We start from the raw sequence: 13264 nt of genomic DNA on the forward strand, positions 1-13264 counted from the left end.
CTGAGTTCAAATAAATACCCTTCAAACCCAGCCCAAATCTCATACTTTTTATTGTAAATAAGATGAAATCAAGAGGTAAACAATTGACTGTAGCGGAATGAACAGTCAATTGCTCCTCAATTTTAGAATAGATAATGTGTTTGGGTCTGAATTTCAGTTTAATTACGATCATGCCACTGTCGGCCTTTGGTTTGGTATTGATGTGTTTTGATAAAAAAAACTGTTTCTGCTATGCTGATAGAATAAACTCATTTTTGCTACTTCATGTTTTCAGTTTTTTTTTTTTATACTGTGAAAATAAGCAATTTTTATCAAACACATTTTTGAACTTAATTTTTTTTATACCCACTTTTTATAAAATGAGCTTAGTACCAAACCAGTAGGTTTGCATATTTCAGCTTTTTTACGAAGCTGCCATTGGTTCGAATAACGGGAATGCCCGTTTAGGGTTAACATTGCACGGTTGGGGGCAAAAGTTGGGTGGGCATTGTTGTCAGTTTGGGTTTGGGACAAGTTAGGATTGTATTCGGTGGGATCGACCGCTCAGTGTGGGATTTGGTGAGGGGAAGGCATGCGGCTTACAGAGAGGAGGAGAGATAGAGGGGGAGGGAGAGAGCGTTCTGCAGCACGCTAGCAGTTTTCGTTCAGATCCAGGTTTGTTATTTTTCCCTTAAAATTTAGATTTTTTTTTCGCCATTTTATGTTTCGTTCAGGTCCGGGTCCGTTTGGTTGCCGAGAAATTCACTTGAAAATTTTCTTTTTGTTGGGTTTCAATTGGTTATTTGGGGCCGCTTCTGGGATCAATTGCTTGCCGGCATTTGAATTCGGCTTCTGGGATTGCGAAATTCTTCGATTCGAAGTATTGCTTGTCGGCATTTCATAGATCACATTATGCATTTGTTAGTGAATCGTGCTGAGAACATGTCAATCATATTTAGGTTCTGTGCAAGGAAGGGGACATATGAATCCTGCTCTTGATTTTTCAATATGTAATCAAACATTACTTGGGCTTATAATTTCATACAGAAATCGAAAACCCATTTGGTGAGCCCTTGAGTCAGGGGCTACGCTAGAACATTTGGAATGAGAGTGGTCAAAGCCAATCATGTTTTTGTATTATTTTCGAGTTGAAAAATTAGGTTTTGCTTCATAAGAAGTTCAAATTACACTCTATTGGCTCTGAGACTTGGAAACTCAATATCTTTGTGATGTTAGATTAACATAGTTAAACTATATTTTCTTTTGATGGACATATCTAAATTTCTGTGTTTGCACTGTAGGGATGTCTTATCTGGTGAAGTGTTCAAAATCCTTCTGCTAACTGATTTAATAGGTTGAATTTGTATCCTAGGTTTTCTTCCAATATGGTCTGAACTATTTTGTTTAATTAACGAAAACAGGTCACTTCTCTCTATGGTGGTCCCTTAGAGTTTACGTTTATCGTGCAAAGCACAGAAGACCCTGCTTATCGGGCTGTATCTATGCTACTGTCAGAGCTTAAGGTATACGCAACAATAATCATGGTTTCTTTAATATAAGAAGAAAATCCAGGACAAGTCATATTGAATATATGCTTGGAAGCACAAGTTTAATGCATAACATTTTTTAGGTTACATGTGTTCCCAGAATGATCTGTTTTACGTTTAACTTCATTTCCTTGCAGGACGAGGTTGATGTTAAGATTGTTGTGGCTGGTATTTCAACAATCTGCAGTCAGAAAATTCACAACCAATTGGTATGTACCTGATTAAAATAATTTACGCTTTGCTACCATGCTGGTGCAATAGCAAGGTCTTGCACAGTTTAAGTGTTATCTTATCAAATCATTATGTACCTATAATTGTTCTACATGACGAGTTTCTTTTCTTTATGGAATACAGGAATATAAATTTATTACTAAATCTTAATGGTGTAGGGTATATGTAAATGAATTCAATTAGAACTCACATTTTTGTTTTCTGTTTTGTAGCTGCCTTAATCATTAGTTGGTGATATTTGAGAGATTGGGTCATCTGGTTGTTTGGATTTAAGTGGGATTGAGGTTATCTTTGCCGCTTTTTGTGATTTGGGTCTGGGTTATGGTTAAGTTATTGCTATTTATTCTGGGTATTTGCTGAAATTTGTGTTCAATTAGTGTGAGTTCTGTAATTGGTTTGTGTACGTTCATATAACCTTCTGTTCTTGGAATGTGATTTAGGTGTGGCTCTTTCATTTGATTCTTAATTCTTTATGATTCAGCACTAAGTTGATATTGATGATGAATTTTTCCTCGAGATTAATGCTTTCATGTTTAAATCTTAATAACTATACTTGCTTCTCTTGGGTGTATTTTTTGCCGGTCCTGAAACACTGTCGGCCAGTCTTTTTGCACCACTCTTTTGCACTCTTTTCCGTGGCTATCATGTTTCTCTCTGACCTTATAAATTTTGCCTTCATTCACAGCAAAAAACCTTGCGGCGAGCAAACTGGCACAACCAATTCTGCCAGAATTGCTGGAGAATTCCACAACCAAGGTCATTGAGTACGGCCAGAAGCATGTTGAGGGTCGAGACGGCGATAGCACCGATGTTGGCAAGAGCGGCGACCCCTTTTCAAGGTACGGTCTTCACTGATTTGAAGTTTTAGTTTGTTTGTGATTTTTTTATCTTTTGGATTTGTAATTTATCCTTTTGTACCTGACAATTTGTGATTCAAAAATTTTTTCGCGCGTTTTGATTTTCCTGTGAATTTATATGGGTTTAGATTTTTATTGTTAATTTACTGATGTTTGGGGGATCATTTTGGCTTCTAGATTGGTTTGAACATTTTCCTGTCTTTGTTTTTTCCTTTGTGTAGTTTTAGTCAGATTGAAGTGTTCTTTGCAATTTGAGATTTAATTGAAGTGTTTAGGATTATCTACATATATATATATATATATATATATATATAAAATCAATGTTGAAATTTTAAACTAAATCACTATGCTGCAATCAAACCCACAGATTGTTGGGTCCAAAAGAAGAAGAAGAAGAAGGAATGAACAACATGAAATTGGCTTTGGGTAAGCTTCCTCTCTCTTCTGTGTATGATCTCTTTGAGAAGTGATTTTGGTTTGTGCTTTCAAAAAAGATGATGGCAATTTCATATTTGGACAGAGAAAACAATAGGCATTTATAATGAAGTGGAATTTTTCATGGTTTATCAACATGCATGTTATAAAGAATTCTTCATTTAATTTTTGGGTTGTGTGTTTTGTGCTGTTTCATTCGTGACTTGTGTGTTTTGTTGTATCTGATTCCGGTATCTGATTCGAGTATACGTCATTGAAGAATGTTAATGAATCCAAACATGGGTTTTGGGGTGTTCTTGCTAGAAAAGCCAAAGACATTCTCGACGATGATGATAATGGAGTTCAGGATTATGATTCACCCCGAACAACAAGGACGGATATGCTGTCTATGCCAACAAGGGGGTAAGGTGAGATATAGTTTTCGTCATGTCTTTATGGTAGCTTGTCATTTTCCAAGGACTTTTAATTGCTGCTGCGTTGTTGAATACATTAAGAATGATCCGGTAAACCAGAGAGGGAGTCATCAGCTTATGGATCTGTTAACACATCCAATGTGTTGTAATCTTTTCGCTACTTAAACATGTTAAGACATCAACTCTAAAAAAAACTTTGGTCTGCTACTTATGGTGCTGTTGGTTTACTCCAACGATAATACCTAGCTAGGATAGCCTTTTCTTTATGTCTTAATTATTGATAGTGCTATCGTCATGGCAGGCTATGTTGGAGCAAAAACTGTGCAGGCAAAGACATAAGAGTGATGGGTTTTGGAATGAAATGCAAAGTATATCATTTTGTGCTGCTTAAGTAAAAGTTTCCCCTTCTGTTATATCTGTGTGTTGGATATCGTAGAAAATTAATATAAGTTGTATATTCATGATAACTGACTGATTAAGATTACTTACAAGGGGTCTATATGCACAGGAGAGCTCAGCATGAGGGTGCTGTTGGTTTGCCTTGCCTGGAAGTGTTGCAGTGCGGGGTTGTTCAAGAAAAAAGGTTTTAAAGATCCTTTGCAGATGCAGGATCTTCTGCTAAGGTATGGGAATTCCTATTGTTAAATGATAACATTGTAATCCGAGTGTAATTAGTTTAGGGTTTTTTTTTTTTTTTTTTTTTTTCTGTGAACTGTTATTTACAATGTCAGAATGTTTCTTTGAATTCAGTTGCTAAGGTTTCTTTTTATAATTTCCCCTTTTAAGACATTTGCATTTTTGTCCAGATTGTGTGAGCCGTTGCTTCAGCCAAAACAGGTGCTCTCTCCATTTTTCATCTCTTCCATACTCAAACCCTAGCCGCTCCACCTCTCTCTCCCATACATAAGCAAACTCCATCTGAAAGCCGAAGAATCCAAAGGTAAATCCCTTCGAACTCTTCGATTATCAACCAGATTTCAGACTGTTTTTGGGATATACACTGCTATTTCATACAGTGTTAGTTCAATAGTTTAATCCTAAGACCTAGCTCATGAGACGTCAGAATTTCGATTGACTTAACTTTTGTCCTATGCCTTTTTTGTAGGAACAACAGGGATTGTAGACTACACAAACTTAGAAGATATGAAGTACGTGCTGAGTCCTTTTACTTTATCACTCCAGAGTCCAGACATTCATATTTTCTGTAACCTTCTATGGAGCATGGGTACTAGGTTGTTGAATATTGCTTTTTCAATATGTCGATGTGTCTGAAGCGTCTATAAGAATCTCAAACTCCATAAATAATTTCCAAGCAGATCAAAAAACTTGATGGCTCTGAGTTTTGAACTGCTTTTGACCGCCAATCTGTTCGCGTATGAATCTTACAAGTTGAAAATTTATTTTCTTTCCTCCTGTATTTTTGTTTATCTGTTGCTCTGTTGGGTTTTTTTCCAATAACTCAAAGGGCCGAAAGGTATTCCCTTTTCATATTCTTCTCTCCCAATTTTTTTAGGGTTAATTTCAATTTTCTTATGCTATTTGCCGGGGTGCTGTTTAGGGTTTAACTATTTGATTTCACAGATTCATTTCAGACACGGTAAATAGTTACATTTTAAATTCGTATTTCATAACTTGGTTGCTTGATTCTAATGTCGATTCGTTCCAACAGAAGTGAACCTTTTTCTTTCAATAATTTAATCTGATGCAACTCTGTTTTTGTTCTCTCATGTCTAGGTTGGTCAAGGACATGGGGAGAAGAGCACTTTGGAAATGGGTATGAAAGGAAATAAACTTGCTGAACTGCATTGGCATCTATTGTTCTGGTTTTTCTTTGACAAGTTAACTTGCTCTCTCTTTGCAGTAAGGTGCACAAATATGGAAAAAGCACGACAGGGGAAAGCTGGGATATTGTTGTGGATGAGGAGACCTATTACGAGTGAGTCTGGACTTGGTTCTGGTTCTGTCTACATATAGTATGTTGAAGCTCCATTTCTTGAAATAGCTTGCATATTGTAGGTTGATTCACATTCATTTTGTTTACTTGAGAAGGTCCATTTCTTGAAATAGCTTGCATCCTTATTGCTGGTCTGACAATCATTCTGTGGCTAATTGTGGTTGTCTCAGAATGCACGGGCTAATTGTGGTTGCATCCTAGCTAGCTACGAAGGATCTTTAGTCTTAGCGACAACTTGTACGAAGGACTGTTCCCAGTTCCTGGTGGGGTTGTGAATATGACTCTACAGATGGACTACAGATGTACTAGCTTCTTAAATGGCAGTATGTATAGTTCAACCCTTCTTATCATCTTTGAGTAAGAAAAATCAAAGCATTAATTATTCTGCATGAGTTTTCATGCATTCACCATCGTGTGAATGCATCAGAGTTTTTGGCCAAATTTTCCACATAAAATTTAGAGAGTTTTAACGAAATACTCTTGGTACTCGGTCTTAGCTACGACTTGTATGAAGGACTGTTCCCAGTTCCTGGTGGGGTTGTCAATATGACTGGTCTTAAAGTTCTGTCCCTACAGATGGACTATCTACTTAAATGGCCGTATGTACAGTTCAACCCTTCTTATCATCTTTGAGCAAGAAAAATCAAAGCTTTAATTATTCTGCATGACTTTTCATGCATTCACCATCGTGTGGAATATATCAGAGTTTTTGGCCAAATTTTCCACATAAAATTTAGAGAGTTTTAACGAAATACTCTTGTACTTCATTATATAGTGACGACTTGTATGAAGGACTGTTCCCAGTTCCTGGTGGGGTTGTGAATATGACTTACATGGCCGTATGTACAGTTCAATCCTTCTTATCATCTTTGAGCAAGAAAAATCAAAGCTTTAATTATTCTGCATGACTTTTCATGCATTCACCATCGTATGGAATACATCAGAGTTTTTGGCCAAATTTTCCACATAAATTTTAATCCTCTCAACTTCCTAACATTATCAAACATTAATTTTATCCTCTGAACAAATTAAAGAAAGATAGTTTGAAAGTTGAATCTGATCTGGAGATAAAGTTGACAAGTATTATTACACGGCAACTTGATGATGTTGCTGGTGATGTATCTGGATTGGCCGTGAAATGGTATGGAATTTGTTTATGCTTTTACGCTACACAAACTGAGTCGTTTTTGCTCTTATCTGTTGGAGTTTTATGAGTTGCTCTTATCTGTTGGACTGTGCCTTGCCATGAATAGTGAAGGATGGTCTTTCATATACAATTGGATCATGATAATGTTTCGAGGCATTTCAAATTATTCCACATGTAAATAGTTTTGAATTCAGAGTTTAGTCTTTCAATTTCAAGCTGGCATATGATCTTTGAATATTATCATTCTAATTTTCTGAAGGTAAATAGAAAAATAGCATGTAAATCGAACAATGTTTCATAATCTTTTGTATGGTGGTCCTATTGTTGATCCAAAGCCACAAGAACTTTGTTGGTCTAATCTTTTTTGCATGTAATTAGAAGTCTGATCTTTTGTGTGTATACAAGCAACAATATCATTTAGATGCTTTTAAAACCCGCAGCATCGCATGGGCAATTTTTGCTAGTTATAACCAAATGTATGAAATTGAAATGTTATAGAAATGTTGTACGAGGTTACAATTGGAGAGATTTTTCAATGTGACCGGAACATAGGATGGTACATCACATGTCACTATATAAATGATAGAGCATGGGATGAAAAAATTTTCGTTAGAATTGTACCAAAATTTAAAGAAGTAAATTGTAATATACCCCTTTTACTTTCACTTGCACATTTACCTGTTTGACGCCCAGCTTAGGTGGAGAGATTTTTGCTAGTTATAGCCAAATGTATGAAATTGTACCATGGCAATTTTTGCTAGTTATAACCAAATGTATGAAATTGAAATGTTATAGAAATGTTGTACGAGGTTACAATTGGAGAGATTTTTCAATGTAACCGGAACATAGGATGGTACATCACATGTCATTATATAAATGATAGAACATGGGATGAAAATTTTTTCGTTAGAATTGTACCAAAATTTAAAGAAGTAAATTGTAATTTACCCTTTTTACTTTTACTTGCACATTTACCTGTTTGACGCCCAGCTTAGGTGGGTGTATTATATCCTAGTAAAAATATCACATCCATCAAAAAAATTAATTTTTCATGTATATTAATACAATGTATTTGAAGGAGCGAAGATTCCCAATTCCAAGTGGGGTCTTAAATTAACTTGTGTCTCTATAGATGTGGACTAGCTAGTCCTAAATAGCCGCTTAGTTTAATCCATCTTATCATCTATGAAACTTTTGTCCAAGATTCCAAGAGTCCGTCCGACGACTGCTACTCTCATTGATGTGCACCGATTTGAAAATGCGGTCTCATGCCGTAGAGGATGGTTTAGAAAAGGTGAGGCTCCCTAGTATATATAGGTAGCACTACTCTGGATCCTTCATTGCTCATACACATCACCTGCTTCATACACTTGAACTTTATGGAGAGAACCATGAGAGTTGTTTTACTGCTAATCAGGTTTCTAGCCATTGCAACCATTACTTTTAGTATTGGTTTATGCAATGGAAATCCCGGTCGGCCTCCGCTTTGCAAAGAAAGCGAAAGACAGGCACTTCTGAAGTTCAAGCAAGATCTCAAGGACCCTGCCAATCGGATTGCGTCGTGGGTTGCAGAAGAAGATTCAAACTGTTGCAGTTGGATAGGAGTTGTCTGTGATCACATGACCGGCCACATCCATGAGCTGCACCTTAATAATTCCAACTCTAATTGGGATTGCAACTCTTGTTTCGGTGGTAAGATAAATCCTTCTTTGCTCAGTTTAAAGCATCTCAAATACTTGGACTTGAGTGAAAATAATTTCAATACAACACGAATTCCCAGTTTCTTTGGTTCTATGACAAGTTTAACACACCTTAACCTTGGATACTCACAGTTTTATGGAATAGTTCCTCATAAACTGGGAAATCTCTCCAGTCTACGCTATCTCAATCTCAGTAGTATTCTTCTGGAGGTTGATAACCTTCAGTGGATTTCTGGTCTTTCTCTGCTGAAACGCTTGGACTTGAGTTCTGTAAATCTTAACAAAGCATCTGACTGGTTGCAAGTTACAAACATGCTCCCTTCTTTGGCAGAGTTAGATATGTCCTTTTGTCAACTTGATCAAATTCCCCATCTACCCACCGCAAATTTTACTTCCCTGGTCGACCTTGGTCTTTCTGAAAACCATTTTAATTCTTTGATGCCGAGGTGGGTTTTCAGTCTTAAAAATCTAGCTTCTCTTCGTCTCAGTGATTGTGGTTTCAAAGGTCCAATTCCTAGCATTTCACAGAATATCATATCTTTGAGGGAAATTGATTTGTCATACAATTATATTAGTCTTGATCCGATTCCCAATTCTATTCAGAATATGACCGGTCTTAAAGTCCTTAATCTTGAGGGGAACAACTTCAATTCTACCATACCTGAATGGTTGTATAGCTTGAACAATCTCGAGTCCTTACTTCTTTCTTACAATGAATTACGCGGTGAAATATCGAGTTCCATTGGAAACATGACATCCCTTGTCAATCTTCACTTGTATGGTAATCGGTTGGAAGGGAACATACCAAATTCTTTGGGGCATCTTTGTAAGTTGAAAGTTCTTGATCTGTCAATGAACCATTTCACGGTTCAAAAACCATTCGAAATCTTTGAAAGTTTGTCTAGATGTGGTCCAGATGGAATAAAGTCGTTGTGGTTGGGGAATACTAATATATCAGGTCCCATTCCAATGTCACTAGGAAATCTGTCAAGCTTGGAAAAATTGGACATATCTGGAAATCAGTTTAATGGAACTTTCACTGAAGTTATTGGTCAACTCAAAATGCTAACGGAATTGGATATATCTTATAATTCGTTAGAAGGTGCGGTGTCGGAAGTTTCTTTTAGCAACCTTACAAAGTTGAAGCATTTCTTTGCAAAAGGAAACTCATTAACTCTGAAAGCTAGTCGAGATTGGGTTCCTCCTTTTCAACTTGAAATTTTGCGGCTGGATTCCTGGCATTTGGGGCCTGAATGGCCGATGTGGTTGCGGACACAAACGCAATTAAAAGAACTAAGCTTGTCTGGTACAGGAATTTCAAGTACTATTCCAACTTGGTTTTGGAACTTGACTTCCCAAGTAGGGTATTTGAATCTCTCTCACAATCAGTTGTATGGGCAGATTCCAAATATATCTGTTGCTCCATATTTAGTGGTTGATCTTAGTTCTAACCATTTCACTGGTGCATTGCCTATTGTTCCCACCTCATTACAATTGCTAGATCTTTCCAATTCATCATTTTCTGGATCTGTTTCCCACTTCTTCTGTGATAGGCTGGATGAAACAAAGCGACTTTTTGTTCTTTATCTCGGGAACAATTTTCTCACTGGAAAAGTACCCGATTGTTGGATGAGTTGGAAATACTTGAGATACCTAAATTTAGAAAACAACAACCTAACTGGGAATGTCCCAATATCCATGGGACACTTACGATGGCTGGCATCACTGCAATTGCGCAATAATCACCTGTACGGAGAATTGCCACATTCCCTGCAGAACTGTATCTGGTTGTCAGTTGTTGACCTTAGTGAAAATGGGTTTTCCGGAAGCATACCAATATGGATAGGGAAAAGCCTTTCAGAGTTGAATGTTCTTGATCTTCGTTCAAATAAGTTTGAAGGAGATATTCCTAATGAAGTTTGTTATTTGAAAAGTCTCCAGATATTGGACCTTGCACATAACAAACTCTCAGGAATGATACCGAGATGCTTCCACAATTTGAGCGCCATGGCTAATGTGTCAGAATTCTTTTCGTCAACATGGCGTAGGTTTTTTGTTTCTGATGAGGTTCATACAGGTTTTGAGAATGCAATCTTGGTAACGAAAGGGATAGAAATGGAATATAGCAAGATTCTGGGATTCGTAAAGGGCATGGACCTTTCATGCAACTTTATGTACGGAGAGATCCCTGAAGAACTTACCGGCCTCCTCGCATTGCAGTCACTCAATTTATCGAATAATCGCTTCACCGGAAGAATTCCTTCAAAGATTGGTAATATGGAACGGTTAGAATCTCTCGATTTTTCCATGAACCAACTTGATGGTGAAATTCCTCCAAGCATGACGAATTTGACATTTCTGAGTCACTTAAACTTGTCCTACAACAATTTGACGGGACGAATTCCGGAAAGCACTCAACTGCAGAGCCTCGATCAGTCGAGCTTCGTCGGCAACGAACTATGCGGAGCTCCACTCAACAAGAATTGTGGCACGACGCCACCAACAGTTGAGCAAGACGGAGGAGGTGGATACCGTTTACTAGAAGATGGGTGGTTCTACGTGAGCTTAGGAGTTGGATTCTTCACGGGGTTTTGGATTGTACTTGGTTCTTTGCTGGTAAACATGCCATGGAGCGTTCTTCTTTCACAGTTGCTGAATAGGATAGTGCTTAAAATGTATCATGTAATTGTTGAATATGTTTAGCTTTGTTTTGTACTTTGCGTAAGTTTGTTGGCATTTTCCTTGCTGTGACGAATATGCCAATATGGTTGTGTTGTATGATTTTGTCAAATTTCGTCGTCTTGTTTCATTGTATTTTCTTTCAGGTTTGGTTTTAGAGGGATTAGGTTTCATCTTTAGAGGGATTAGGTTTCATGTCCCCCCTCCCTTGTATAATATTTATTTTCGTTTCTAGAGGGGTAAGGTTTATGTCCCCCCTTCTTACTCAATGTTGTTTTTCTCCTTTTCTTGGCATTATGAGGGGTAAGGTTTATATTCTCCCCTGACTAAATGTAACTTATTTGTTTCGTTATTAATAAAATATCCCTCGTACCGTCGAGGTTTTCTTAAAAAATAAAAAATATAAAAAAAAAATCCCATATAAAATTAAAAGACTTGTTTTCTGAACAAGTAACTCTTAATTCAGCAGAAGCAAATTGAATGACAAGAGAAATGTGTGAAAATGGTTTAGGGATTAGTTACCTATTAATTAAGGGGTGTGATATCCACACATCCCATTTTACTTCTCACACACCTTTTTAATTTTTGGTCGTCGGATCGGATGAATTGAAGAAGATCAACGGACAAAAATTATCAAGAAGTGTGTGAGAAGTAAAATAGGGTGTGTGGATAACACACCCCATTAATTAATTATCAGCAAACTCACATTATTCACATTATTTTGTGGTTGTATTTTTAATTATTTTTCATTTACAATTTTACCTTTGGATCTTTCTTTTGTTCTCTCTCTTCTGTCTCCCCTTCTTCTTTGTAGTACTTATCTCTCTCTCTTCTTTGTACTAATTCACATGACACCTCTCGCTCTTTTACGAGAAAACCCAATTGCTATACAGCTTTGAAATGATTGTGGAGCAAGCAAAATGGTGACGATAGAGTTAGCATGTTCCTATGTTATTTAGAGGCACTCTCTGTCACAAAGCATTCGTATTGATGCCAATATACGCAAAGTTTACAAACTTGAAACATGAAGCAACTTTGTTCCTAGAATAAATAAAATCGACTCGACTCGACTCAACATGTATCGATCTGTAGTTGCTTGACATCCTAAGCATAAGGGTTAAGAACAGGGGTCTGTTTAAATCTCCGAAAATAAAATAATAAGGGCATATATTGCATGTACAAAATCCGAATCCTGTACTTTACATGAGTCTCCAACATTAGCGAAACTTCATCTCATTTGGTTTGTTGCCTCTAATGCTGTGGTTGAGCCTACTTGTTTTACATAGGCTAACAAATATCCCGAATGGCGACAGGCAATGGCAGAAGAGTTTAATGCTCTTTTGTGTACTGGCACATGGTCCTTGGTTCCATTTCTTCCATCCATGAATGTTCTTCCAAATAAATGGGTATATCGGATCAAACGACATTCTGATGGTTCCATACTGCGGTATAAGGCTCGATTAGTTGCAAATGGCTTTCACCAGCAAGAAAGTATAGATTGCAGCGAGGCGTTCAGTTCGGTTGTCACTCATGCAACAATCAGACTCATTCTCTTCATTGCACTTCACTACAATTGGCCTATCTGACAACTTGATGTTCAGAATGCTTTCTTACATGGTTCTTTGGCAAAAGAAGTTTATATGCAACAAACCTTCAGGTTTTGTGGATCCTCAGTTTCCATCACATATTTGTAGACTGCAAAAATCATTATATGGTTTGAAACAAGCACCTCGTGCCTGGTTTCAATGTTTCTCCCAACATCTTGAAGAACTTGGGTTTCAAGCCTCAGTAGCAGATTCTTCGCTATTCACCTTATTTAATGGATCCATAGTTATCTACTTGTTGACATATGTTGACGACATCCTTGTTACGGGCAATAATCGATCACATATATCTCGGTTCATTCAACAGCTTGGTCAAAAGTTTTCTATGAAGGATCTAGGTCCTTTGCATTATTTTTTGGGAATGGAAATTACACAGGCATCCATTGCCATGTATCTTTCTCAATCCAAGTACATCCTGGACCTTCTAAAGAATACCAAAATGTCTGATGCAGAGCCTCTCACCACTCCCGCTGCAACTGGCCGTAAGTTGAGTATATATGATGAAGAACCTTTATCAGATGGCACTAATTTTGAAGTATAGCCGGTGCTCTCCAATATCTTCTTTTCACAAGACCTAATATTACTTTCACCGTCAATTAGGTCTGTCAATATATGCATTCACCCACTACTACTCATTGGGCTGCTGTTAAACGCATATTCTGATACTTGAAGGCCATTCATGATCAGGACATTGTCTATAAACCTAGTCCTCTCACAC

At 37.2% G+C, this 13264-nt stretch overlaps 3 protein-coding genes across 5 annotated transcripts in view; all 3 read left to right on the plus strand.

Annotated features, from left to right (window-relative positions):
* Window positions 1-300: 300 nt before the first annotated feature.
* Window positions 301-6134, plus strand: LOC103952743. 2 transcript variants are annotated; one of them, XM_048590739.1, is made up of 13 exons: window positions 301-654; window positions 1281-1294; window positions 1401-1502; window positions 1664-1735; window positions 2443-2596; window positions 3353-3456; window positions 3764-3830; window positions 3971-4085; window positions 4269-4402; window positions 4568-4694; window positions 5197-5236; window positions 5324-5398; window positions 5587-6134. In XM_048590739.1, the coding sequence occupies exons 2-9, from the start codon at window positions 1283-1285 to the stop codon at window positions 4339-4341; spliced, it is 699 nt and encodes a 232-aa protein (XP_048446696.1). In that variant the 5' UTR covers window positions 301-654; window positions 1281-1282; the 3' UTR covers window positions 4342-4402; window positions 4568-4694; window positions 5197-5236; window positions 5324-5398; window positions 5587-6134. The 2 variants fall into 2 exon arrangements, with proteins under 2 accessions (XP_048446696.1, XP_048446695.1); XM_048590738.1 differs by having other exon boundaries at window positions 4568-4610.
* A 590-nt stretch (window positions 6135-6724) lies between these two features.
* Window positions 6725-13264, plus strand: part of LOC103932330 (receptor-like protein EIX1) — a 100010-nt gene continuing 93470 nt past the window's right edge. The window contains exon 1 of the mRNA XM_048590724.1: window positions 6725-7261. The gene's annotated coding sequence lies outside the window, so the exon portion shown is untranslated. The remainder of the gene's footprint in view (window positions 7262-13264) is intronic.
* On the plus strand, window positions 7256-11072 carry LOC103963377 (receptor-like protein EIX1). 2 transcript variants are annotated; one of them, XM_048590720.1, is made up of 2 exons: window positions 7256-7857; window positions 7981-11072. In XM_048590720.1, exon 2 carries the CDS (start codon window positions 8183-8185, stop codon window positions 10964-10966), a length of 2784 nt encoding a protein of 927 aa, XP_048446677.1. In that variant the 5' UTR covers window positions 7256-7857; window positions 7981-8182; the 3' UTR covers window positions 10967-11072. The 2 variants fall into 2 exon arrangements, with proteins under 2 accessions (XP_048446677.1, XP_048446676.1); XM_048590719.1 differs by lacking the exon at window positions 7256-7857 and having other exon boundaries at window positions 7869-11072.

This window comes from the organism of the source record quoted next, unplaced genomic scaffold (assembly GCF_019419815.1).
Source record: "Pyrus x bretschneideri cultivar Hongxiangsu unplaced genomic scaffold, Pyrus_bretschneideri_v1 Contig32, whole genome shotgun sequence".
NCBI classification, from domain to species: Eukaryota; Viridiplantae; Streptophyta; class Magnoliopsida; order Rosales; family Rosaceae; genus Pyrus; species Pyrus x bretschneideri.

Excerpts from the sequence above, each read along its gene's own strand:
- LOC103952743 (XM_048590739.1), top strand. Across the intron at positions 1,736-2,442 it reads AGAAAATTCACAACCAATTG|CAAAAAACCTTGCGGCGAGC; the intron begins GTATGTACCTGA and ends CTTCATTCACAG. Across the intron at positions 3,831-3,970 it reads GTTTTGGAATGAAATGCAAA|GAGAGCTCAGCATGAGGGTG; the intron begins GTATATCATTTT and ends CTATATGCACAG.
- LOC103963377 (XM_048590719.1), top strand. The coding sequence starts at position 7,943 with ATGGAGAGAACCATGAGAGTTGTTTTACTGCTAATCAGGTTTCTAGCC.